Source organism: Amia ocellicauda, chromosome 3, assembly GCF_036373705.1.
Source record: "Amia ocellicauda isolate fAmiCal2 chromosome 3, fAmiCal2.hap1, whole genome shotgun sequence".
NCBI lineage: Eukaryota > Metazoa > Chordata > Actinopteri > Amiiformes > Amiidae > Amia > Amia ocellicauda.
In genome coordinates this window covers 48,376,463-48,402,233 of record NC_089852.1, presented here as the reverse complement: position 1 = coordinate 48,402,233, position 25,771 = coordinate 48,376,463, and the positions used below count along the sequence as shown (strand labels likewise).

The window sequence follows — 25,771 nt, the reverse complement described above, 5'->3', positions numbered from 1 at the left end:
GGATGGTTAACGCTTGATGTATACAACTCTTAATGGCACATTTCGTGCTTTATGAACACAGTCAAGAGACAAACACAGGCCCCTATTCCCTGTTTAAACTAGAGCCAATACACTATAAACAAAACATTACAGCTATCCTAAAATCTGGGGGGTAACTTAATGCAATTTGAATTGCCAAAGCAACACCGATAATTGTTTTAGGATGTGCAGTGTACAGTAAAGAGAGTAGAAAACAGAAACAGATACATGATATTAACCTCCAATCTAATGCAACTCACCTGACCAACACTGCCTAAAATGTCAGGTGTTCTTCAAGACACAGGCATATAAATCCTCTAATTAGGCATCCCTTTTTAGTCTAAAAGCACTACAGATTTTCCTTACCTTTAAATTACAGTGCTGAACCAGCACAGAGATTATCAGGCCTTGGCTTTAAATCCCCTGTATTTAAAACTGGACTCTGTTGTACAACTTAGGGGGAAAGAAGTACGCCACAAATGTATTTTGTATTTGATTACCACTATGGAAAAAAGAAAGGCTTCACTACCAGGGTTCTTTCTTTTTTTCCCCCTCTCCTTTATTTTTTAAGGAACTGCATCATCGTTCACTGTGCACAAAAACAAAAAAAAACAGCTTACATACCTAAAAGCCAGGCCCTATTAATGTCTGTAAATTCCAGTGACCTATACCTGACAAAGATAAATGGTTTCAGCCCAGTGAGCGATGATGGATTATTGCACAATTGGACAGTGGGGATGGAAAACAAGGCCGTGAGAGGAGCACTCAATTTAGAAAAGGTACAAGATTCCTTGTATGCATATGCAGTATATATATATATATATATATATATTTTTTTTTTTTTAATGTTTTCATGGCATCTCCAAAGGACATGAATTGAGCAAAGCCCTTACAGCATCTGAGAAATCAATTCATCACTAAAAACAAGTATGAGCATCCAGATGTATTTTCCCCAGAGAGCCTGAATGGAGGTGAAGCTCCCCTATAGAAGAGAACTTGAAATACTATGGCGCTGCTGCCCCTGTGATGGCTGCATGAGTTACTTTTCTTTTCACATCCAGTTGAATCTAAAGAGCCTTATAATAAACCACTTAATTATAATTATGGCCCTAAGAAATGCTGCTATAGATGGCCTAGGGGTTTCATTTAGCTTTCTTGCAGTATGTCATATAACAATTATTTTTAAGAGGGAGGGGCTTTCAACTTTTTAGCCTTACTGTAGTCCTCGTTTCTTGTTTGTGCCTTCAAGTGGACTCTTTAAAGCTATGTAGGGCTTCCTGGCAGGAGGTAGAGGTCCTGACACAAGAGGCTAATTGGGGCACTTCTATTCAACCTCTAGACCATAAGAAGCCTTCAAAAGCACACACACACACAAGTGCTTTAGCAGTAAACCAAACTACTGCAATGTGTTGGTGGGAAAAATAAAAGCTTTCCAAGCACAAATCTACTGCTTTACACGATTGATTGAGTCCAAAGAATATGCATCATCGGCAACATCTTTTTGTTTGACATCCAAGCAATATGTTCTACAACACTCTGCATTACCTTTCTTATCTGCCGTGATAAGAGTTGTATTAATATGGCTTTCAGAAAGTGATTCGAATTGCACTGACATGAAGCATATTAGAGAAACCTTTCAGAATTGCACAACGCATGAATAAGACCTCAGGATGTTAAGTAATACAAATATTATGAATATAAAGCACAAACCTCCTGTAGAAACGGAGGTCTAACACAAACTAGAGAAATTAGGAAGGAATTGCATAGTGTTACAGTACTTTTAAAGGCACAAATGATAGGCACTCCTACACAAAGCTTTTGGAATCCATGTCCTTCATTTAAATAATGAGCAACAGAACAGAAATATTTTCCCTGATATCCAGAATAGAAATACAATAAATTACTTAACTGTCTTCTTGGGGCAAAAAACAAGACACTAAAGATGATAAACAGCAGTTATGACATTAAATGCAGTAGGAACCAGACATTCAAAATGCCTAACTATCAATGCAAACCCTTTGTGAGCACTTCATGTTTGAACTAGTATAAAGACCTGAAGATCCCTAAATGATAACAAGTGGTTACTGCCCGTGTTAGTACTGCAAGTTTGATTCAGACCCCCAGACTAAACTATCTTTTTTGATATATCAGTTTTTTTGTTGTCTGCTTGGTTATCAACGTGAGCCATCTAGTATAGACAAGTTTTTACACTTTAAAACATCTTCAATAAGCATTGGGGAGAACAACTACCTCTACAAAACGCCTTTCATGTTTAATATTTGGGATTTCTGGATGTCAGTGACTGTGCATGAAATCTAGGTATCTGCTATCATGATCGCCTGTCAGTTTTATAGACAAGATCGATTTACTTTTCTACCCTTAAAAGCCAGTCAGGCTTATATTTTATGAGCTCAGCGGAGATTTTATGATTTCCCCTGTAAAAATCCATCCGCATAAAGTGTGAAAGCCGACCCAGCTTCAATGACAAACAAAAGGTACCTTCAAACACTCGGTTTCCAAGCCTACATCTGGAAACCTGTACTGCACTTGACAGGAGGGGGTTTATGAAGCGAAAAGGACTTACCTTTGTCTTCAATGGAGAAGTAGAAGATGTCACTGGTGGCATTGTCTCCTTCCGTTAGGACATAGCAGATCTTCATGTCATCAATGTCCGCTTAAAAGATCAAATACATGTACTTTATTTGTGTTTCAAACTAAAGTGGATGTTTCTTTAAAACGCAGCAACACATTTTTCAAATATTTTCAGACACGGTGTTTGATTATGGGAAATTGTATTTTCGTCTTACAAACATTTTATTTTAGAAAATATAGTACATCACCCCTTCTACCATCTAATTGCATGCTTGTTTACAAATATGCACAGTATGATATGAGACAAGAATAGGTAACTAACACCATTAAAATATTGCTCTCAGCAACCCCTTTGCAGAATTTTGAAATGCATAATTTCCTTTATTTTTATTTCCCTCTGTTTTTTTTTTTTGCTTTTTTTGCTGTGTGCAGTTTCACTGAAGTGGCTACTGTACTGTGCAGAAAAGCAATGATGAAAGACATGCTTCTAGGCATGCTTCTCACCTACAGAAGGTATTATGGATATGGAATAATAATACTTCAAAAATAAATAAAGAAAACACAGGGATAGGCAAGGGCAAGTGTTCAGGAGTGTTCGGGCTCCAGCACTCAGGTTCACACTCGCCTGACCCAATTATCAAGTATTTAGACACACTTTGGCAAAAAGGAGCAAATTAACAATTAAAAAAATATATTATAAAATGGATATGGTCAGACAACTTAGGGCTCCAGATCAACTGGCAATAGCTTAATGAGAGACAGGATGGAGTGTCTTCAAAACAGATAATATTTCTCAGCTGACAAAAAGGGCGCATCTCTTTTGTTTCCAGACTGCCGCCCTCGCCTCACTCCCTAGCTGGTTTTACAATACGTTAAAGAGACGCCTGCATGGTTACAGGCAGGTTTCCTCCCCAGACACACTTGTTTAAAATCATAAACATGGCATGCTGATGCAAAGTTTAATTGGTACATTTCCAAGATTCAAAGAGGGTTTACATAGGACCCCCCCCTCCATGCATATGTTGCGCTCAGATATTTAGCAGGCATCTTTTGAGAAGAGATTGCATGGAAAGATTCTGCTAATCAAGTTGAGTGTTTGTGCCTTCTAGTAATTTTCTCCTAGGTTGGTGAATGCCTGCCAAAGTTACTTTGTCACTTGGAGGTTTTCATGCTTTGCTGTTCAGTCTGACATACTCCATAAGCCTTAAGTTCCTATATTAATTAATTCTTCCATTATTAATTGAGCCCTTGCTAACCATTTAATGACACATTTCGATATATCTTCTTTACACTATTAATACTGCAGTGGTGTTCATGTGAAGGATAACCCAAGGGAGGCCAATTTTTAAAATATGTGCTTATATCACCCTATTGTGCATTGTCTTCAAATCCTCATGTATCGAGAATCTGCAGGCAGGTCATATGAAAATTCATGATTTACAACAAATATTCAAAGGCTAAATATTCGATGACTATTATTGATTTTACAACTACCAGTATATAAAAAAGTTATAATAATAATAATAATAATAAATTGTTCTTTCTATGAATAAATATATAGGCTACATACATATACATACATATACATACATAGATATATACATAACTTCAATGGCAATACTGCAAACAAGTATAGGCATCATATCTGGATAATAGAGGAATGCCATTCTAGTAATATTTCATCCCATGTTACTCTATTTGCAAACATTTTGATCCTGTTAATGTTGCATATTGTACTTTATTGTACTGTTGTACCTGTGGTGTAAGGCTGTGATTATGAGACCTGTGATTACATTTGGAAACCTGTTCTATTTTTCTGAAAACAAGTAATTGCCAGGTTATTACACCGCAAAGACAGCTACTGTGGAATTTCCCACTGTCATAAATTGAACACCAATTGGATTTATTTTAAAGAAGAAACAGAATACACTTGCATTACTGCAGACCAAATTAAAGGCTAACAATAGAGAGCAGAAACTATTTGAGCATTATAATACAAGGCAAACCTCAACATATTTTTCGGTAGATACTCACTGATCTTTTAACAGAAAGAGGAAATTGTTACCACTCAACCTTGATGAAATCCAACATACATTTAGCTGGTGTTCATGATGTCTTACACAAAGTCAAATATTCTATGGATATTTCAAAACATTAAAGTTAAAATATTTTAGCTGAAAGCTACAGGGAATCATTTTCAATTACTAATTTAAAACTAAATTAGTTTTATTTTGTTTTGTTAACTTTGAATGAAGATCCTTGATATCCTTACGTTATAACCATGAAATATTACTTGTTTTAATGTAATTAATTATCACAAGTCTTATTAGTTTAATCTTCAAATGCCATTCAGTCACATGTGAATGTATATATTCATTTCCATTTTCAGTTATTCATTAAAAAAGGTTAATTCACTCCCTATATAGTTTTCCAAGAAGGAATGTTTTTTAGAACAATTATTAGCAAGCAAAACATGCAGCTCCAGAAAACAGCAAATGTTGCATTCTGCTGTTTCATGCAAGCCCCATTCAAGCTGACACTGTTTCAAGCAAATGTTCACACTGTAGTACTGATCTTTTAATGATCTGAAATTAATACAGCACAAAAAATAAGAAAAAAGTGTTTAATATTATTTTCTGAAAAAAAATGTGCTGTCCTTCTGCTGTTTTTCTTTATAACACATGACTTAAGAGCCTCAGGTATTCAAAACGTTTCTTACCTTGACTGAAAGTGGTGATGGAGTCATTCCCTTTGCCCAGGTTGATGAGGTAGCCGTGTTCAGGTCCCACAGTTACTTTGAAGGTCAAGGAAACTTGAGAACTGTCTCTGTCCTCAGATCTCAGTGCCTTACTGGTGATGGTGAACCCCAGGTGCCCTGTGCTCAGGATCCTCAGGGTCGGGGCGCCTTTGTTGACCACAATTTGAGGCACACCGTTGTCCACCGACACAATCGTGATGTGCATCGTTTGTGGCTTGCGGGTTTCGAAAACAGTGTCAGGGAAGACATAGAAGTCAGTGTGAGTGCCGTCAGTGACAGTGAAGGAGAAGCTGTCTTCTGGGGACTCCGTGCCATCGTGCTTGTAGCTGATCATGTTCTCGTTCAAGTCCTGCTTGGTGAAGGAGGTCACTGGTCGGGTGTGGTTGAACAGTAGCTGCCCGTGTACTGGCACCTGCGTGATGGTGAACTTCAAGAGAAGGTCAACTGTATCTCTGTCTTCTACCGTGAGCTCAAAAGGGGTGATGAGTTTGGTATCGCCTTCGGTCACCACCAGGCCATGCACAGTGAGGACCGGTTTCTTGTTGTCCACATCTGAAATGGACACCCGAAAAGTGCGGAAAACCGGGTTGTAGCCATCAGTGACCTCAAACTCAAAGCTGTCCATCTTCACTTCATCGTCGGATGTGTGAATGTAGTAGATTTTGTTCCCTGCCAGCTGCAGCTGTGTGAAGGAAGTGATGGGCACGCCGGGCGAATCTGTGCATTCCAGGTGCCCCCGCACAGGGGCCCGGGTGATTGTGAACATCAGGTTCTCATCTGGGCTGTTCAAGTCGCTTGTGCTGAGCAAGTCCGTCGTCAGCGTCACCCTCCCGCCTTCTTTCAAAGAAACCCCTTTGCTGACAACATCAGGGAAAACCATGTCAATGCTGCCGATGGTGATATAAAAGTACCTGTCTATGAGGGGATTGATGCCATCGGTGACGTCAAACTTGATGAGGTCACGGACACCTTCTTGTCCATTATGAATGTATATGATAATATTCCTGTCTACTTCATTTTGGGTAAAGTTCATTCCTACAGTAATGTTTTCCACACCAAAAGGGGTTTTTCTCTGTAGGAAGCCCTGGCCAGGCCCATAGCGAATGACATAGGTCAGTGTACTGTCCTCAGAGTCCAGGTCAGTTGCTTTTAAGACTTTATTGTTCACTATTTTTGTTTCGCCTATTTCAATTTCCAGACCATCATTAATTGCCATTCTTGGCGTTTCATCATCCACTGGAATAACCATAACGATAACTGTTTTCTCCACTGTGTGTTTCCCATCAGTCAGGATGACATTAAAGCTGTCTTCTGTGGTTTCCGAGTCATCGTGCTCATACACAATGCTGGAGGCCTCCTTTATCTGGTCCAGGGTGAAGTTGGTTACTGGCACTGTACCTGTGGTTAGCTGGTTAACGATGAAACCATGCTTTGGTGGCTTCGTGATTATGAATGTTAAATCATCGGTGGGTATGTCAGCATCAGCACCATTCAGAATGGGAGTGTCAATCACAATGTTCATGCCCTCCATCACCACAAACTCTCTCATAAAGATCTCGGGTTTCTCGTCATTTGCGGGAATTATCACAATGGGGAAGAAGTGTCTCTCTGAAAAGTTGATTCCATCAGAGCACCTGAACGTGAACCTGTCCTCCACTGGCTCAACTCCTTTGTGAATGCTCTGTACATAATACACGTGGCCGAGTCTTAGGTCCTTCATGGTGAAAGCACTGATGGCTGTGCCTGACCGTGATTTCTCAGACCCGGGAGCAGGGGAGATGTTCTCAACGTAGCCAGAGGTAGGCTGGACAATGATGGTGCAGAGGAGGTCATCGTTAGGGCTGTCGTTGTCCACAGCACTCATGTGCTCAAAACCAATGACGTTTTTCTCCCCTTCCACAACAACAAACTGCTGACCCACTGTGACCTCTGGAGCTTGGCTGTCCACTGGGAGGATGGTGACCTGAACTCGGACCCCCGTGACTGTATTGCCCCCAACAGTCCATTCGTCAGACATGTCCGTCAGGGTCAAATTGAAATAGTCTTCTTTCTTATTGAGGCCAATCTCTCCACTTGTGTGGGCGTACACCACCAGCCCGTTGATGATGTCAGCCTGTGTAAATCGTGCAGACGGCACACCGTTCACTAAGATTTCACCCAAGACCGGCACATCTTCAACGATGAACGTTAACATAAGGTCGTCGGTGTCCTCATCCCTTCCCTGAATGACATTGGTCGTGATCTCGGTGGCACCATTTTCCAGGACATCCATGTAGGAACCAATGGTGCCAGCGGGGAGCATAATGGTTGGCACTTCATCATCTATGGGTTGTATAGTGACCCTGATAGTTATGGTTACTACATGAACCCCGTCTGTGACATCCAGCTGAAACGAATCACTGGTGGACTCATCCCCATTGTTGACGTAAGCGATTCTGCCATTGAGAATGTCATCTAGGTTAAATGCATCTCCCGCAGTCATGTCAGTGAATGTATATTGGACCTGGCCATGCAGTGGAGGCTGAGTGAGCGTAAATGATATTAGCCCGTTGTCTGTGTCAGCATCAGTGGTGTCCAGTTCTGCGCTTGTGATTATGTGTGTGCCCCTTTCTGAGAGCGTGAAGCCAGTATTCATTATCTGAGGAGGCTTGTTATTCACTGGCTGCAGAAAGATGGTAAAGGTGCCCACCACGCTGTTTCCTGCTGTGTCTTCAACAGTGTACTGAAACTGAACCACATGTGCAGTGATTCCAAGTTCCAGATCTGGGGGTTTGTATGCAATTTTATGATGGTTGATTTGTGCTTGAGTAAATTCAGTGACGACAGTGTCAGGGCTTTCCGTTAAAATAATAAATCCCAGCTCGACGGGATTGTTTTCGTCAGTGTCAGTCGGTGGCTTGACAATAGTGTACTTCAAGTCTCTGTCTTCCGAGTCTAAATCAGTGTAGCGCAGGTATTTCTTCCGGAAATGAGTTATGTCATACTCCTGTACTGTCATCAGCAGAGTAGTCCCAGGGTAGAGCTCAGGGGGAATGTCATCGACAGGAAGAACTTTGATGATGAAAGCACTCTCTCCTGATTGGTTCGGTGGATCATTGTCATCTTGAACCCGAAACACAAACTGATCCATGACTGTACTGGTGCTGTGAGGTCCTGTGTGCCTATAAAACACTTTCCCCTCTGTAATATCCTGCTGCAGCCATTCAGTCACTACTTTTTCATACACCTCATCTTCTGCTATAAATTTCCAGGAACTGGGGTCTTCTGGGGCCTCAACCTGGCGCAGCAAAACCTCCCCAATGGTCGAGAATGGAGGCTCAATTGTGAACTTAATGGTGGAATCTTCTGAATCAATGTCAGCTGCACTGAGAATTAAGGCAGAAATGGACATCATTTCATTCTTAAACAACACAAGTCCAGTATTCGCATTTATAATCGGTGGCTCGTCGTCAGTTGGCACTATAGTGATGGGAAAGAGAAATTCAACTTCATTCTTCCCATCTGTCATCCTGAAGATAATGTTATCACTGTAGGTGTCACTCCCATCATGCTGGTAAATAACAGTTCCAGTGTTGAGATCTGTGGGGGTGAAAAATTTCTTCCTGGAGCCCAGAATGGTGAGCTCTCCATGCCTCAGTCCATCAATAACAGTGACCCTGACATTGTCCAAGTTGTCCTCGTCACTGATTTCTAGATTGTGAGAGCTGGACAAGGGCCGGGACTGCCCTTCGTATAAAAGCTGACCTGTGTTCCTGGTCACAACAGGTGCTAGAGTGTTCATCGGTTTGACTACAATCAAGAAAGCAAAGGGGTCAGAGACAGCCCCCTCTGTGTCCACCACTTCAAACTTGATCTGGAAAATTCTCTCGGTGTTAGCGTCCACAGAGGGGGGCTTATAAGCTATTTTTAGATCTTTGAGGTCCCCCTGATGAAAAGAAGTGATTGGCAAATTGCGATCGTCAGTGCTCACAATGTAGCCCTCCTCAAAGGACAGCGGGGAGGTGATGTTAAAGATTAAATCGTCAGGATTTGACTCTGTGTCTTCTGCAGCCAGCATGTCTGGGGTAATAGCTGTCATGACAAACTGATCCACTTCCATCATCATCATAGCTACAAAACTGGGCTTGGGGGCAGTGTTTTCCTCTCCTTCTCTTATGCGCACCATAATTTGGAAATACTCCTGTTTCAGCAGGTTGCCTTCTTTATCTTGTAGTTCCACAGCCATGGGAATATAGTCCCTGTTTGGCGATCTGTTTGCAGATGTGTGTTGATAGCGTATATCTAATTTGATGAATTCATCACAGTCTACCAGCTTTCCCACTTTGGCATTATTAGTGAGTTTGCCATATTGTGGTAGTCCACTGCCACCTGCTAAAGTAGAGATCTTGCAGACCTGCGAGTTTCTATCAAAAGTGAACTCCAGGATCTTCCTGTCAATCGGATTGCTGGTGCCCAGCAGCTTTTCTACAGTAAGTGGCATGTTTCTCGTTAAAACCTCCAGCTGCGTGAAAACGACCTCTACCTCCATCATAAACGGTATGATTATAGTATCAGTTTGAGTGTCATACCTGAGCTGCAGTCTCACCCTGTCCTTGGAGGGGCTCCGTGACCCGAAATGCGAGTACTTCACGTCGTTGGGTCCAAAGTCGCAGGCAAACTTTTTCGGCGACAGCTGTCCCGGTCTCTGCGATAAAGGATCATTATCCAAAACTGTAATGCTGCATCTGTCTCCCGGTTGGACCTGGATGACCAAGTCATTGATGGGATCTATAAACACCGATCTCCCGAAGGGCACTCGTATGCCATTGTTAGCCACCAGGATGGCATCTTCTGTCGGTCCCGAAGTCAAGGCGTAGGATAATCCAAAACTGTCAAAGACTTGGGCATAGGTGCTACCTGTCAGAGTCCCCGCAATGAGCAGCAGTGTGCAGGACATGACCGCAGCTGTGCATGCAGTCCTTTGCCGCCGCTGCACATGCATCTTTGCAGGCATCTGTAAAATAAGAGTCACGGTGCAGGTGGAGATCCACGAAGGGGGTGGGGGGGGGAAATTAAAAGAAGATTGAAGGAAACTTGCAAAATCGCGCACAGGCTGCAGCGCGCAGACACTGCATTCTCCTCCAGCAGCTGCACTGTGTTATAAACTTCAGGCACTTGGGATCCCGGAGTAAGGAAATCACGCCCTCTTCTCCCAGCCATTGGGTGCTATTTACGGGGTTTGCCAGGTTGTAAATGGTTGCGGTTGATGTCAGTCTCAGGAGGAGGGGGTTGAAGGCGACAGTCTGAGAGTGGCTTGGAGCAGCAGCGGGTTGAATGATGTGACCCAGAGAAGTGAGTTGGGTTTTGTGGTTTTGTGGTTCATGCAAAAAATGACTTGTGTAGGTTTTGGAGAGAGTATGCATACAACAACTACAACAACGATAGTAATAATAATATAGCCTAACATATTACTTATGTTACTGGTGTATTTGTAGTGCATATATGTTTTAAGTGTTTTGCATGCCGATAAATTACAAGTGAAAGCGTTATAATTCCAGTCAACTGAAAATATGCATACCTGCTTAAATATACAAATAATAAAATACAAAAATACAGAGCATTTTAACATGTATAGATAGCAACATTAGAGAAAATACGGATGTTCTAAATATATATCTTTAGAAAGGGTTATATCGTTCTTATAGACTTTTTATTTCCATATACTGATGATTGGTTTGTACTTTTCGTCTGGTGCAGAACGAATTAAGTAGATCCTTTTGCGCCCTCTTGTGTTTCAGTTGTTTCTATAGGCTATCCTTTTCATGCTTCACGTTTTCAACTTGGGATTTAGTTCATAGACTACCATATTACCAACATATGTTGTGTATCATGCATCCATTTATATCATTAAAACAATGTTATCCCAGCTATCTCAATATAATGAAAGTGTCCTGATGCATTTGACCTGAGAACATAAACCGACTTTCACATGTAATCTGTTGGCCTCTTTCCAAGGAGGCCCTGAATTTCAGTCAAATTAATAAAACTGCTTTAACTGTAGCTTTTGATCTCGTTACTGTCAAGGGTTGCCACGGATGGGCAATTTCTTTCTCTGCGACTCTGCAGCCTGGAACATCTATTCCTTACTTGAACACTGGGGCTAAGAAAAATGCAAGAATGATCATACAATGGTGCTGTAAAGTGTATTTAACCAAACATGGCATTTGCTTGATGTCGAAGGTCAGGTGGGCTTGTTATATATTGGACTTTGACATTTCTAATCTTGTAGGTAAGCTTGGTAGTCTTCATTGAGTTTGCTGCCTTTAAAAATAAAGATAATCTGTGTTTCGCTTTAGATATACAGTACTATTTATTTTAAGAAGATGCTTACAAGCAAAATACTACAGTGTTCTCAAATGCAACCCTACACTTTATTGCAGTATATCCATGCACCAGACTCCAGTCAGTGATTTGAGGATTTTCGTCCCACAGAAATGTAGCTGAGCACTCCACTGCTGCACGGGAGACTTTGGGGTGGGGGGGCAGCGAGACATGTAGCACCTGCCTCCTGATAGAGACATGAGAAAGACAAGCTTGGAGCCACTGCCACAGCAAGATCCAGGGAGCAGCAGAGGAGACTGCAAAAGTTGGGAGGTCATCATTAGACAACAGCTGCTTCATTCTGTTCTCTTATCAGCTGCTGCTTTCTGAGTAGACACATGTGTAGTTGTCCTCTGGAGACTTTTCGGCAGAATATGGCTAAAAATAATCGCATTCGGAACATGTGAAGTGGTGAAAAAAAAGACGTTGAAAAGTGCTTACCGTTCCTCCGAGTTCTGTAATGGAGCAATGATCTCTACTGGTTATGAAAGACAATGCGTCCCATATCTCAACACAATCATTCCATCTTTTGGACTACATAACTCTAGGAAATTGAAATTGGACAAGCCGTTTTTGGTGTTTGGTTTTGCATTGGAAATGCCAAGAAATCTCACTTCAAATCCATTTAGCACTATCCCAAACTGTCCAGCAGTTTCCTACAGTAGATTGCAATCCAGCACACAAGGTTCCCTCCCTGTTTATAAGTGGTATTTCATTTAGGCATCCACACTAGTATTGATATTTCATCAGTACATTTCACATTCTTCTGTTTAACATTAGCTTGTAATGAACTCTCCCCAGCAGCTGGCCTTGCTGAATAATAAATATGCTTGTCAAGCTGTTCACACTAAGGGAAACTTGCTCTTAAAGCTGGTCTCTGAGGGGTTAGTCAAAAGACATTCACTGCTTTTCAAAGTTCCGATTAACTATTTATTTTCTCTACTTAATACTAAAACAAACTATCACAGGACTCTTTCTAATCACCAGAGACAGAGAGGAAAGTCAATAATAATGTTTACAAAAATAATGAAACAAATTTTTACAAATTCTTTTTCATTTGGCTCCTAGAAAAGGCAAGCGAAGAAAAGCTGGTGTTAAAATAGTGCCATGGGTCTAGTGACGGGTGTTTAGGCTGTAGACTTTGAATTTGAATTTCCTCCAGAGACTCTCAGTTTAAGGTTAAACAGTCTGTTGTCATGTGTCAATCTTCTTTGATTACTTTAAAGCTCCCCCCACCCCCCCGATGAAAGTACCCTCCTGACTTATTTATGTCTTTCTAGAAAGTCAACATACCACTGCATTGCTCTAATGTGGACTTGGAATTTATGCATAATTTGTTTTTCATTTCTATTGCTTCATTGATATTTCTTTGCCTATTCACAGATCCACACTGTATTTCATAAAAAAAGTTAAATAAATAAGTTGTTGTTTCAATCTAATTGATCCTATCAAGATAACCATTTTAAACTAAAATTTAACTATTACTTATCATTAAGTAATCAGCCGATGCTGTTGGGACCAGTTTCTTGTTTTTCTGCTTCAGATATGATATGAGTTCATAAACAATTGTTTATTCATATTTTTTTTCTGTTCTTATCATTTTGGAGATCCCAGCAGCCTTTCTGTTATCTCATTCTCTTTGCTCTCCAGACTTTTTGTGAGACAGTGGTGATTAATTTCCTGAAATATTGTCTTTTATTTAATTCCTAAAACCAATGGTAGTCATGGGTTCTGGAAAAAGACAAAACCTTGGCTCCAATATGAGACAAGGTGGGGGAGAGAGTTAGGTGCAATTTTAGCATGTAATGTCTTTCACAGCCCTTCAATACAAAACAAACGGTTTATCATTTTACTTTTATCTTATAAGCCACACCATTGCTGTAGATAGCCATTGTCAAAACATCCCATATATCACAGTAAACAACGAAATTACATCACACTTCATTCAGAAAAAAATATAATTTAGCAAATTTGAAGATAAAATTGTAGGTTTCAAAGATTTGTAATGCAATTCTTTGAAAATTACATATTAAAATACTGTAAGTTAAAAAAACTGGCATTCATCAGCAACTAATACTTCGAATCAATGGGGAACTACACAATGAAAGATGTTATTTAAATAACAGAGAAAGAAAAACTGAGAAAATAGCTTTGATTTTATATATTTTTGTTTACAGTTTAAGAATATAGCTGACATGATATTCCACCATAAAAATGTGCAATTTCCTTTGCAAAAGTGCTGAGTAAGGAAATGTCAAAGCTATTTAATTTCTTACCTACTACATATTTTGTGGCACCGGTTTGTATTATGAGTGAAGGCCCATAGTTGTTCCTGCTTCAGTTATTGATTGTAATACTCATTACCTGTTTTGAAAGACAGTGTTTGAAAATACTGTCTGAGGGGAGCTAATTCAATTTGCACCATGCTGGAATGATCTCTGGAGGCCAATTACGTGTTACAGCAGTTTGATTCCCCCAATATTTGAATTGCCAGTTCAAAAGCTTTGTTTGATTTTTGAATGCAGATACATACAATTATACAGTATAAACTGTGTATAATTACAATATATGGGCAACTGAGGTTTTCCATTCACCAACACCAAATGGGATGTATCGTAAACATTGCACTGTTCCAAATATTAAATTGCAGAGTTGGGAAAAAAATAATTATGAACAGATAATATACATATTATAGCTCCAAAATACATATTTCAACATGTTATACACATTAAATTGTGCATTATAAAATAAACAAGCAAGAAGCTTTGCATAGCTTATAAAAATAAAAATGGTATTCCCAAGGACTGTTGGAGAAGTAACAGATTAGTAAATAATTAATAATTAAGGCATATAATTTTAAAATACATAAACTGCTGAATATTTACGATTAATTTCTGTTGATGAAAAATGCAATTACCAATTCTCTTAATCTTAGAATAAATATGAACGACTGCCCATATGAAATGTTTTCTGTTATTTGGCAGGCAGAGTAATTCAGTGACAGTTTATCTGCTCCATGTAGGGAAAGGCTGATGCAAGATTGATATTTTAAGCATATTGAAAAGCAGAGACTTCTCTCAAGGAGGGAAGATGCTGTCTAACATACAAAGGCCTGAGTTAGATTGGCCCCACCCCACCCTCTCCCCTCAAGACTTTATCTCATCTTCGTTACATCCCAACAATATTGTTTCTTTCTGTAACTTTGGGAGACCTAATTGCATTGACTGTGAAATTCTTAATTAGGTTTAACTATAAACAGAATTCCATTGCAAATTCCTTCTGTGGCACCATTTTTTTTTGTACAGGCCCAGGCAATGGCAGATTAGATATTGGAGAAAATTATACTCCAATTCTGAGACGCCCCGAGGAGGAAATACCATCTTAATTAACTCTTCAGCACCCTTGATTTAATGGATGTATGGCGGTTGTCTTTTTCTTAGGATTTATCATAGGTGTTTAAATACGTAGAGAGAAGGGCAGTCTGTCTGACAAAACCTGTATCACAGAGGTTGTTTAACAATAATAATCCATATCCGTGCATATGTTTACCTTCAGTTCACTTTACTGGTCACATTTTAGTTTTATTTGTTTTTTGTTTTGTTTTTTGTCAGGAGATAGGCCTAAATATTGGTGAATTCCATCTTGGAAGACAACATGTAGCACAAACCTGTGATTGTATATCATAAATTCATCAATATGATGATTGAAAGTCTCACCACATTTTTTTATTTTCAGATCACGAAGATTGAGTTGGCTGGAAAAATACTTCAGAAGGTTTTTGTTACTGTGAATTAATGTATGTGTCAGGGAAACTGAACTGAACTACTGCTACCCTGTATTTTGGTAAAACATTAATAAAAAAAACATAATTATAGTTCTTCCTGATGATCTTCCCCATGTTTTTTTTTTTTTCTTTTACATTTTTGTATAGTCAAGTATAAAATCCATCTGTGGGAAAAAAATATAATTCATTCAAAAAAAGCTGAACTGAAACTGTACAAGCCTGTTCCTCTTCATGACTAACAAATGCAAACCTAATTTTAGACAAATGTTCCAAGAAATGCACTTATAATACAATCACACCACATCACACCATCAAAATAAAATAAAAACTAAAAGATAAAAGGTTGTAAAATACAATGGTTTGTTCTTTAGAAAGCAACACAAAAGTAAAAGCCTAGCTAGATATTTCCTCAACTGAAGGATTATAAATGCCTTTGATGATATACTTAGTTGCTTTCATTGCAGTCAAACTACACTATTAAAGCTAAGTAATAACTAACATTTCTGCTTCTGTCTCCCCCAGTTGAGCTCACAATAAATTACTATCAAATGTCTCTTAGATGTTCAGAAGTTATCCTCAGAAAATAAGCTTAAACTTACAAAAAAAAAAAAAATATATATATATATATATATATATATATATATATATATGAGAGCAGGGGTAGCCAGGACTACAAACAGACTCAGACTAGGGAAAGCAATACTGAGAAAGTTGACAGCCCACTGTGCCATCACAGTTGTGCATGGATTTGGGAAAGCAGCATGCTGACTTATGAAAGCTTTCACGGAAGCTTTCATGTTGAGAGGCTTTAAGACACAATTACCATTTGCAATTTCTGCTACCCAACACAACTCCAATGACACGTGTTGGTTCTGAAAATGGACACATACAAACCAACAGGTAACATGTTATAAGGTTACATCCATATAATATCAGTAGATGGTGAATAATTAATATCTTATTAAACACATTAAAAGGATTATTCATGTAATTAGTTCCACTGCAATATTTAAATACTGGAAAATCGGGACAGCTTTGTTGTTAAATTATAATAACATCTGCTATACGTGCTATAGATACAAAAAGCGTTGCCAACCAGTGTAACATGGGTAGTTCTCTTTCGGTGGAATCTCCAGCTTTAGTAACTTCATGAAGGTTAACAACATTTTTAGTAGTTTGCACATCTGTATATAACATTAAAAACTACATTCACTACATCTGGAAATGTAAGCAGCACCCATGAAGTTCAAGTATGGACGCTTGCCACAGAAGTTGACCACCAACTCCTCAAGGGCAATTCGTTAGAAAAACAAAATTGAAAGAGTAAGTAATAAAGTTTTACAGAAATACAGATATTCATTCTAAGCCTTAGCTATCTGTTGCCTGTGAGGCATTCAGGTCAGATACACTACAAGATTCTTAATTTAGATGCATGATCTATATTGCTTTAGAACACAAGTTATACATGGTGTTTTATTGAGCGATGTCTTGTTCCGAATATAGGAAACAGCTGCTGTATGTGAGAGAGGATGCACAAAATGAGCACATGTCAGGGCCAATAATTCTCATATGGCTGTAATGTTTTCCACCTCCAAACTAATGTAAGCTGTACTTTGAAAGCCTCTATTAAAACAGCATAGCCCACGAGCATATACATAATCATACGTTGGCTCACCAGCTTTGTAAGGACTTTGATTTTGCTCTCGGCTTTAACTGTTACGGAGATGGGAAAATGAAACAGAATGTAACATCCACCCTGTCCGATCAAGTCCACTTGTTTTATTATAAAGGCAAATATGATAAAGGAATGGCGGCAAGAAAACGCCAAGGCGTATTTAAAGCACAACAACACTGCATTCAAAGGAAAACAGGATTACTGGTCAGAAAGACGACCATTTAAACAGCTGAAGTAATATACTGTGTTATTGTTTAGGATCTACATTAGCAGATTTGTACTCTATTGAAAATCTAGGCTCTTTATATACATTCAGCCCTGTTGTCCTCTCCTCCTACATATATTATTATTATTATTAATAATAATATTATTTCTTGACAGGGTGATTTACAGTTTACACAAGCATTAAAAAAGTGCAGCAATACAATTCAATACAAAGTTCAAATTAAGCATAAATACAAAGTACAACTCAAGCATGACAAAAGTGCATAAATACAGTTAATAAAAAATACAAAGCATACATCCTAGTTCAAAGAGGTAACAAGTTCAGACATGAGGCAGTCGTGTCCTAGAAAAGAACTAAGGGAGGGGGCAAAGGAAAAATCACAGTAAATAACAATGCATAATAAAGTAGGAGCATGAACCGCTCAGAAGAAAACCCTGCTGTATTGAAAGAACAGTCTGAACTGATGTGTCTTGAGTAATCGCCAGAAGGTGGTCAGGGACTGTGCGATACTGACCTCAGGGGGAAGGATGTTCCACCACTTAGGGGGCAGGGTGGAAAAGGAACGGGCTCTTGAGGAAGGGGAGCAGAGAGGAGGCAAAGATAGTCTTTGGATGATGATGTTGATGATACCAGACCATTACATGATTCAAGTCAGATCAAATACCAGGCTTATACCACCTTCTCAGGCAGGCACACTGACAAGCACCCAGTCTGTAGCACTCAAACTAGCAACCCTCTCTGCCGAAACACCAGCTCCTGGGTGCAAGGGGATTTCTACACAATACTACCCAATTGCTTTCCTACTCAGCCTCCTCTTCAATACATTGCTCCTGAACTGCACATTAGATATGAATAGCCCTTATTCAAGACGGCAAATCGCACTGGATCTGATTTGTTCCTTTTTTCAAATATTGCCAATTCACCTTTCCTCTGAAGTCAAAAAAGATAACTATGTGTAAAATTATTTCCTGGCCTAAATCTGTTATTATCCTTTTTTTTTTTTGACAGCGTGTACTGCATTTCTGTTTTTTGTCTGGCAGATGCTTTCCTCTACCCTGTTATTTTATCAGACAGTACTTTAAACTGTCAATTTTCGAGCAGTCTCTTCAAACCTCTGACATGCCCTGTCTTGAAACCTTCCCTTGCGTTCGCCTCACCTGACAGCAAATACAATCTTTATAATACAGATAGGCATCTTTTCCCAATCTTTGCTTCCTTCCCCAGGCTACAGCTGCCAACATGAAGTGCAGTCTCTTAAAAACTAGCAAAGGAAGGTAAGAGAGGCCTTATCCATCGAAATTGCAATTCAGAAGTATTGCTATTACATATCTGCCCAACAGGTTTAGCTTAGTTTTTTTCCCTGCAGCTCAGTTTCAAACAAAAAAATGAAGCTTGTATGTGGCAAGAAAGCAGGGAATCTGTCTGCTTTGAGTGGGTAACAGAAAACGTTTCCGGCTACCCCAAAAGACCAAAGGTTGTTAATAGCCCCTTATTAGTGAAAGAAAGACTTCAAATATCGCTATCTTTGTATGCTGGGAAATTCTTCTAATGGGATTCCCACGAAAAACTAAATTATGCTTTGCACACACAGCTGTTGTCTTTATTGATACAGTTAGTTGTGTTTAAAAGTCGCCTGATTTTAAATCTGCCATCTTGACAAGGTATCTCAGAACTGGCACTTCCACATTTTTAGTGTTAACTTTGTAAAATGTAGACAAAGCCCTGCTATTTTTGGATTGCACAATCCTAATTCACACCATACTATTTATTCATTTTGACAAAGGCAGAGTTTACATTTTTGGCATTGTATTTTCATGTATTTTTATAGTGCATATTTATTAATTTCTTGTTTGGAGGTGGCACTTCACCAGTAAATATGTTTTGTTGTTCTGTTAGATAGAAGGATTTCAGTGCCTATTTACAAATAACCTTGGTCAGTTTAAAATACATTTCATAGTATACAACTATCAACTGAAATTCTTGCATACTAATTCTATGTTTAACTTTGTATTTGTTGTGTGTGTGTCTGTGTGTGTTTGTAATGTACAGTAATGTACTTCTAAGCTCCTAATGGGCACAAAAGCACATTAATGCTGACTTTGGCTGCATACATTTTTTTATTTATTCCAGCTGAGGAGAATTCAGCCAGCTAGCCACTTTATAACAGCATTTGTGAGTGCATATATCTCCATTTCAACAATGTGAATAAATTACTTAATAGAAAGGCTCAATGCGTTAAAAAATGACAGAATGGCTGTTTCAAGTTTTAAACACTATACAATATGGCATACCTTTGACTGTGCTAATGCAAAAGGACTTAACACCAACCAAAGTAATTGAAGAGAAGAAAGAAAGTATAACTTTCATAAAAATCCTGCTGGGAAAATAACAAAATGAAAATGTATTTAGGTATCCTCTTCGAAAGAAAAATAGGATCTGTCTTGGAGACACTTAGCAGCTCTTTTCAGTCTGCCAATTGTAGGCTTTTCAATGATTATGTATGAGGACACATCCTAACATAATAAAAACGACAATTACAGAAAGTCAGAAGACTTTTTAAAACAAGACCAGACACAGCGCACAGATCTGGCTGAAGACATACTGCCATGTTTACCAGTAAACAAAGGTAAAAAAAAGAAAAGGCATCTCCACAAACCACAACAGAACTTAAAGGTGGGACTATGGCCAACAGGGTCTGATAGTACCAGGACTCTTTGTGTTATTTATCAGGTACTATTAAAACTCCATTGCAACTATTATGAAAAAAATACTTAATCATAGAAAGCCCTGTTTGCCCCATCATGCTCAGCCTGTTTGTTTTTGTAGACCCTTATTGACTGTTATTGAACTGTTCAATGGGAATTTAGCTCTAACCCTGAACCAAGAGCAGGGTTTTAAAAGTTGGAAAACTTACTGGAGTGTTTGATACAATGTAAATGTGTCCGTACATCTTTATGCTGTAAACTTGTGAGAATTTCAAAACTCATGACTTTTATCACATCCGGTCAATGAAATATGTACGGGCGGTCATAAAACACCTTTAAAAGACTGAAATAATGCAGAATAATATACAGTTTATATAAAGCTACCCAGATTAACACTAGTCTTGGAATATCCAATGTTATTTTAGGTAGAGCAGTCCAAATTAGTGCTCTTCAAGGTCTGTGAAACCACCTGTGATCTTCAAAGCCTGTGACAGAAAGCTCGATTTGAATCTATTTTGTATGATGTACTGCAAACATGCTTTCACATAGTCCAGGAAGAATCTTCTTTAAATATAACAAATAGCTCAGTACTCCAGTGCACGCACTAAGAAACGTCAGGCATGATATGCATGAAGCAGTTATTAATAACCCTATCATGTGCTTATTAAAAATAACACGTACGGCCAGACTATCTGAAGAGCGACCGGAAGTTCTGATGTGATGCAAGAGCCGTGCAATGGCTGCGTACATGCGTGGGGGGGTAACATAGGTAGAATTCTGACATTTCTACAACTCTGTGGGTGACTTCAGTAATATCAGTTATAGAGTGCGTTGTTTTAAGCAATACTGACTTCACATTATCGTTCTAGACTGTTACATTTGCTCATCTTTTTTTTGACAGGTCTGTGTGTCTCATAATTCATTCAATATTACCCAAGTAGCAGTACCTACATCTTAATCGACTCAGAGAAGGCAGTGGCATCAGACTATCGGTTAAGCTGTCATGAAGGAAAGCTCTGTTAGTGGGACATGTCTTCTTTTGGGATTAGGCAGGTTGGGATGTAGTATGGCTGATACTATTAATGGCATATCAGAACCTACTTGATAGTGTGTATACAAATTTCTAATTTGGGATAACCTACTGTAAATGAAAGCTATGTTTGTAAAATGTTTGTAATGGCCGGAATGCCCCAGCTAAGCTGACTGCTTCTCTGTCCCTGACATACCAGTTTGCGTCCGGAGTTTGTCTCCTGACCTGCAATTCCTGTCCTCCAGCCGCCTAGCTCTGAAGTGGGATTCCTCAATGCATCCCAGGGTTCAGGGGCAGCCCTCGGGCCTACAGCTGCTGAAATATTCACACCAACAGTTGTTGCATTATTTATACCTAGACAAATAAACACACAGGCTGCCTGGGGACTGTCTATCATGAGCCAGTTTTAACACAGACAAGCAGCTAAATGTGCGAGTCTGAAACTCTGCCTGTAAATGCGAACCAAAAACGTACACATTCAGAGAAAATGACAGGAACACCACCACTTTTCCATTCTTTGTCTTTTTATTTGCCTTTTTTACAGTATTTTCATATGCCACACTCTTTTTTAAATCATGTTTGCAAAGTTTTGCCAGAGTTGTCTCTCAGTGAAGTTGTCCCTAAAAGTTTGAGTATATTTGCATGCAACAATCTGCATCAACCACTGCCAGTTATATCAAACCATATGTCAATTTACTCAATAAATCAAAATTTAATCAAACTGGAAGCCAACAGACAGTGTATGCATAGTTGACAAACTATTAAACACTCTTACATATATGTTACAAATAGTGAAAACTCTGGAAATGTGTTAGTTTAACACAAAATGTAGATGAAAAGATAAAATGTACCTCAAATAGACAAACACACTGAATACGGAACAACTGGAATACACTGGAGGTGAAATGAAAAAAATACATCACATTATTTACAGTGTGAAAAAGTTTCTCCACAAAGCACACATCCCATATAGCCAATATATCTGTTATCTACTATGTATTATATTGAATTCTGGATTTTCACAACTATTTATGAGCAGAAACCTAACATGCTTCAGTTAAGTCACCTCTTGAGGACAATTAAAAAAATGTTCATTAAAATGCATGAATGCTAAACAGCAACACATTACAAATTGCAGTGCTAATACAAGATCGCAATTACGCATATAATTATAATCCATCCTTCAGAGCCGCTTGGAATTAAATTTGAATATGACAAACTGTATTGCATGTTGAATATGATCAGGCATTACAACAAAAAGGCTTCAGAAGCATTAACCTGTGTTTTAATGTATAAATTATGTATACCGAAAACATGTTCACAGATTTGATCCCTTATGATTCAATATGTAGAGCAATGGCTAAAAGGAATTAAATGATCAGTAATTAAGCAATAGTGCCAGGGTACTGATTTGATTGGAAGTCATCAAATTGGTATAAATGGGGTCGTTAATGGTCACCTAAGTGCACCTGATAATATAATTGGCAAGTGTATGAGAAATGTTAACATTTACAGAACCAGCCAATGATTTCCATGCATTCGCTTTGCATTTTACAGTGTAGCCTAAATAAATCAAGTGTGATCGTGAGTTAAGTATTTCCTACCTCGTTGCTGTGAAGCATATTCTACTGTTCTCATACACAACCCTAGCCCTATCCAGGGTACCCTTATTGTATATGCATTTCCTTCAAAATAGGATCCAAATAAGATACGGGTGGCAAACAGACCAGACACACAGACACTTTGCCTCCTATTTTCAGTGTTTAATGGATCATCCCTAGACTGAGATATTTAGCAATTGTTTCCATCACGTATATACAATCAACAGCCTGCAAACATTTCCTGTCTCTTTTAGAATCATGAAAACAGTAAGTTTGGTTCCTTTGCAAAAGTATGCATCCTACATATTGCCAGTGGAATTAGAGTGAAGCCAGAATGGGAAGACCATATCTAACATATGATTGGCCTTTCAGCTTGGCCAATAGCAAGCCAGTTCCTGGAAGGGTGCTGTTTCTTTTGGCTTTTGGTGAGAACCAAGTTATTGACTGGTTTCAAGTGCAGAACCAACTTGGAGACACATTATCTCCAGGCCTTGACAAGTTTTATTGCCACATTACCTTGAATCCAATATACCATTGAAACCATCCTCCAAAAGATCTTGAAAAAAGTAATTGTATTTAGTGGCACCACATACATAAGCAATTATTTTAATTACATCTGAATAATGATCAGAAGTCACATCAGCCCTCGAAGACTGTGGTTTGACACACCTGAGTGTGTCTGTTTCTGTTCCAGTTTTGTAGTTGGAAACAAGGAATTTACTTAAGATGCCATATTCATTTTCTAGACAGGTGGAGATACAGCTGGTTAAAGCAAATCAATTAAACTGGAAAGAGGGATTCCCCAGCTAAATTACAACTCTATAGAATGCTAAGTATGTTCAGAAGAGTTTATGCTCATTAACTTAATGACATTGGATTTTTATCATTAAAAAATAATGGTAGTGGTTTCATTTTTGAGTCTCATAAATAATATAATTAACTCAGTTATTGCTTTTATTGACATTCTTTGACATGATTCATTAAAGTTGACAGATGTGCCTTAGATTAGTCACCAAAATAACAAAGTTCAGATATGAGACTTTAGTTGATTAAAAAAACAAACACAAACAATACAATACTCCAAATAAATTACACAAGGGAAATCATTCCTCACTCGAGTCTTCCTAAAAGCCTGCTGGAATGATCACACTGCTGTTGAAAGATGCTGTTGCTTGACAAATACATTTGAATGGACAAACATAATAAAATAAGGAAAGGACGTACTTTTTATAGACTAAGCACACAAGAGAGAACTTGTCTGGAATCCTATACCTCCTAAAGCTATTCAAAGGCCCCTGTTGAATGATCGGTTATAACAATCTGAATGAAATCTTTCTCGTCCTTTACATGACGTAGTTATAGCCCGGGCCAACAGGATGCTAAATGGTTTGTATTTTGTATCCAGTGCTAATGGTCCCATGTGAGTCAGAGCTATTTGAGTGCTGGAGATTGTTACATTGCCAATACTTCACACAGAACTGTACTTGTTATCTGGAGTTTTGGTGAGCTATAATTTCAATATTTTCTTTAGCTGGGGCTGGCAATGGATGAGCCCAATAGAATATTGCAAGGTGACCTCAATTAAAGGTTATGTACTGATGTATTATCCAAGCGTTTTGAAAATCAGATGTGAACCAATCTAAGATTGCGGCGGAACTCCGCAACTCATCATTTGCTTCCACCTCCCCCCCTCTGCTTTTGTTGTAGCTTCCTTGCACAGGTGTTTGAATAAACTTTATTTGCTATACTGCAGCGTGTACGTAGACCTTTACATCTGTTTCTGTACTCTTGGATGCTAATGTATGAGTTTACTGGGGATATGTCCAACTAATAATGCACTATAAACAAAACCAGTGGATTCAGAAACAGCACCTACCCTGCAATTATCGGGTCTGATTCAGTGCTTATTGGCATTTGCAAAGTTCCACGTTTCGCAAATCTCACCGTGTACAACTGTTTCGCTCTGGATATTAAATCATACTTGACAGCTTGTAATTCTCGGATCTTTCGGGTGTCATTAGCATCAACACACACCATTGATAAGATTACAACTTCTGGACCGATCAAAGAAAAAGCCATCTGACAGATATTCCAGTTCAGTCTTTTACGATCTGTTGTCAATCACATAAAAATACTCACTAATTAGTTCTATAAATAATCTGTGACATATTATGCACATGAAGACACATTTTTGGGAATAAATGTGATTAAATATTCAGTTTTATTTTTAATATACTTCTTAAACAACTCTTATATTGTACAAACTGCACATTCAACCAAATCGTATATACATTAAACATTAAAACACTTATCTGCATTACAAACAAATCGAATAATTCTGATTACAACATTTATTTTACGGGAAGAGTAACATTCTGAAATATCAATTGTAATGTTACAAATTTAATGCTGCTAAAGGATAGCTTGAAGCAAGTATTGGAATTGGACAACTTTGTTACTAGGGAATCACACAACGTTTCCTAGTTATTGATTACTCTTAAACACCTGCATTTATAGGATTCATTAAACCAAGGGTGTCTCTAAAACTAAAAGCCCACCTAATACCAGACACTGTCTCATACTTTCCATTTTCTCTTTGCTGAAATCAGTTTCCTATATATAGCATATACACTACCACAAGTACTTTATCTGTGCGAATGACACGACATCATTAGAGGGGTCAGTTACATTACTACACAAGCACTGCTTCACCATAGGCATTGTAAGAGCTCAATCTATTCGACAACTGGCTTTCACAGAATGTAACTTCTGAAGATCAGAATAAACTGCGATTTATCTTCATCAGCTAATATCCTTAGCAACCCATTGCCATCATTTAAGTCTGGTGTAGAGCTCAAAGTTAACTACGAGATATTGCACATCCTAGAATGGACATAGATGCCATTTATAATCCTGGCAGATTACATTACAATTACATTCAATTAGATTCATTCTGGGCACCTGCTGTCACTAAAAGACCCCAACTGATTAAACTCCAAGTCTTAGGACTGCTGAATTGAAT

At 38.6% G+C, this 25,771-nt stretch overlaps 1 protein-coding gene and 1 long non-coding RNA gene across 3 annotated transcripts in view; one reads left to right on the top strand and one right to left on the bottom strand.

Moving 5' to 3' along the window:
* Positions 1 to 10,503, bottom strand: part of LOC136746922 (FRAS1-related extracellular matrix protein 2) — an 89,432-nt gene extending 78,929 nt beyond the window's left edge. Inside the window, exons 1-2 of the mRNA XM_066699797.1 lie at positions 5,330 to 10,503; positions 2,603 to 2,692 (exon numbers count right to left, since the gene is read on the bottom strand). Of these exons, the coding sequence (XP_066555894.1) occupies positions 2,603 to 2,692; positions 5,330 to 10,361 (5,122 nt within the window). The 5' untranslated portion in view covers positions 10,362 to 10,503. The remainder of the gene's footprint in view (positions 1 to 2,602; positions 2,693 to 5,329) is intronic.
* Positions 10,504 to 10,610: 107 nt separating this feature from the next.
* LOC136746923 (uncharacterized) lies at positions 10,611 to 15,620 on the top strand. Of its 2 annotated transcripts, none has more exons than XR_010816446.1 (3): positions 10,611 to 10,699; positions 11,432 to 11,632; positions 11,840 to 15,620. It is a non-coding gene; the product is annotated as an uncharacterized LOC136746923 (long non-coding RNA). The 2 variants fall into 2 exon arrangements; XR_010816445.1 differs by having other exon boundaries at positions 11,432 to 11,636.
* Positions 15,621 to 25,771: the final 10,151 nt, after the last annotated feature.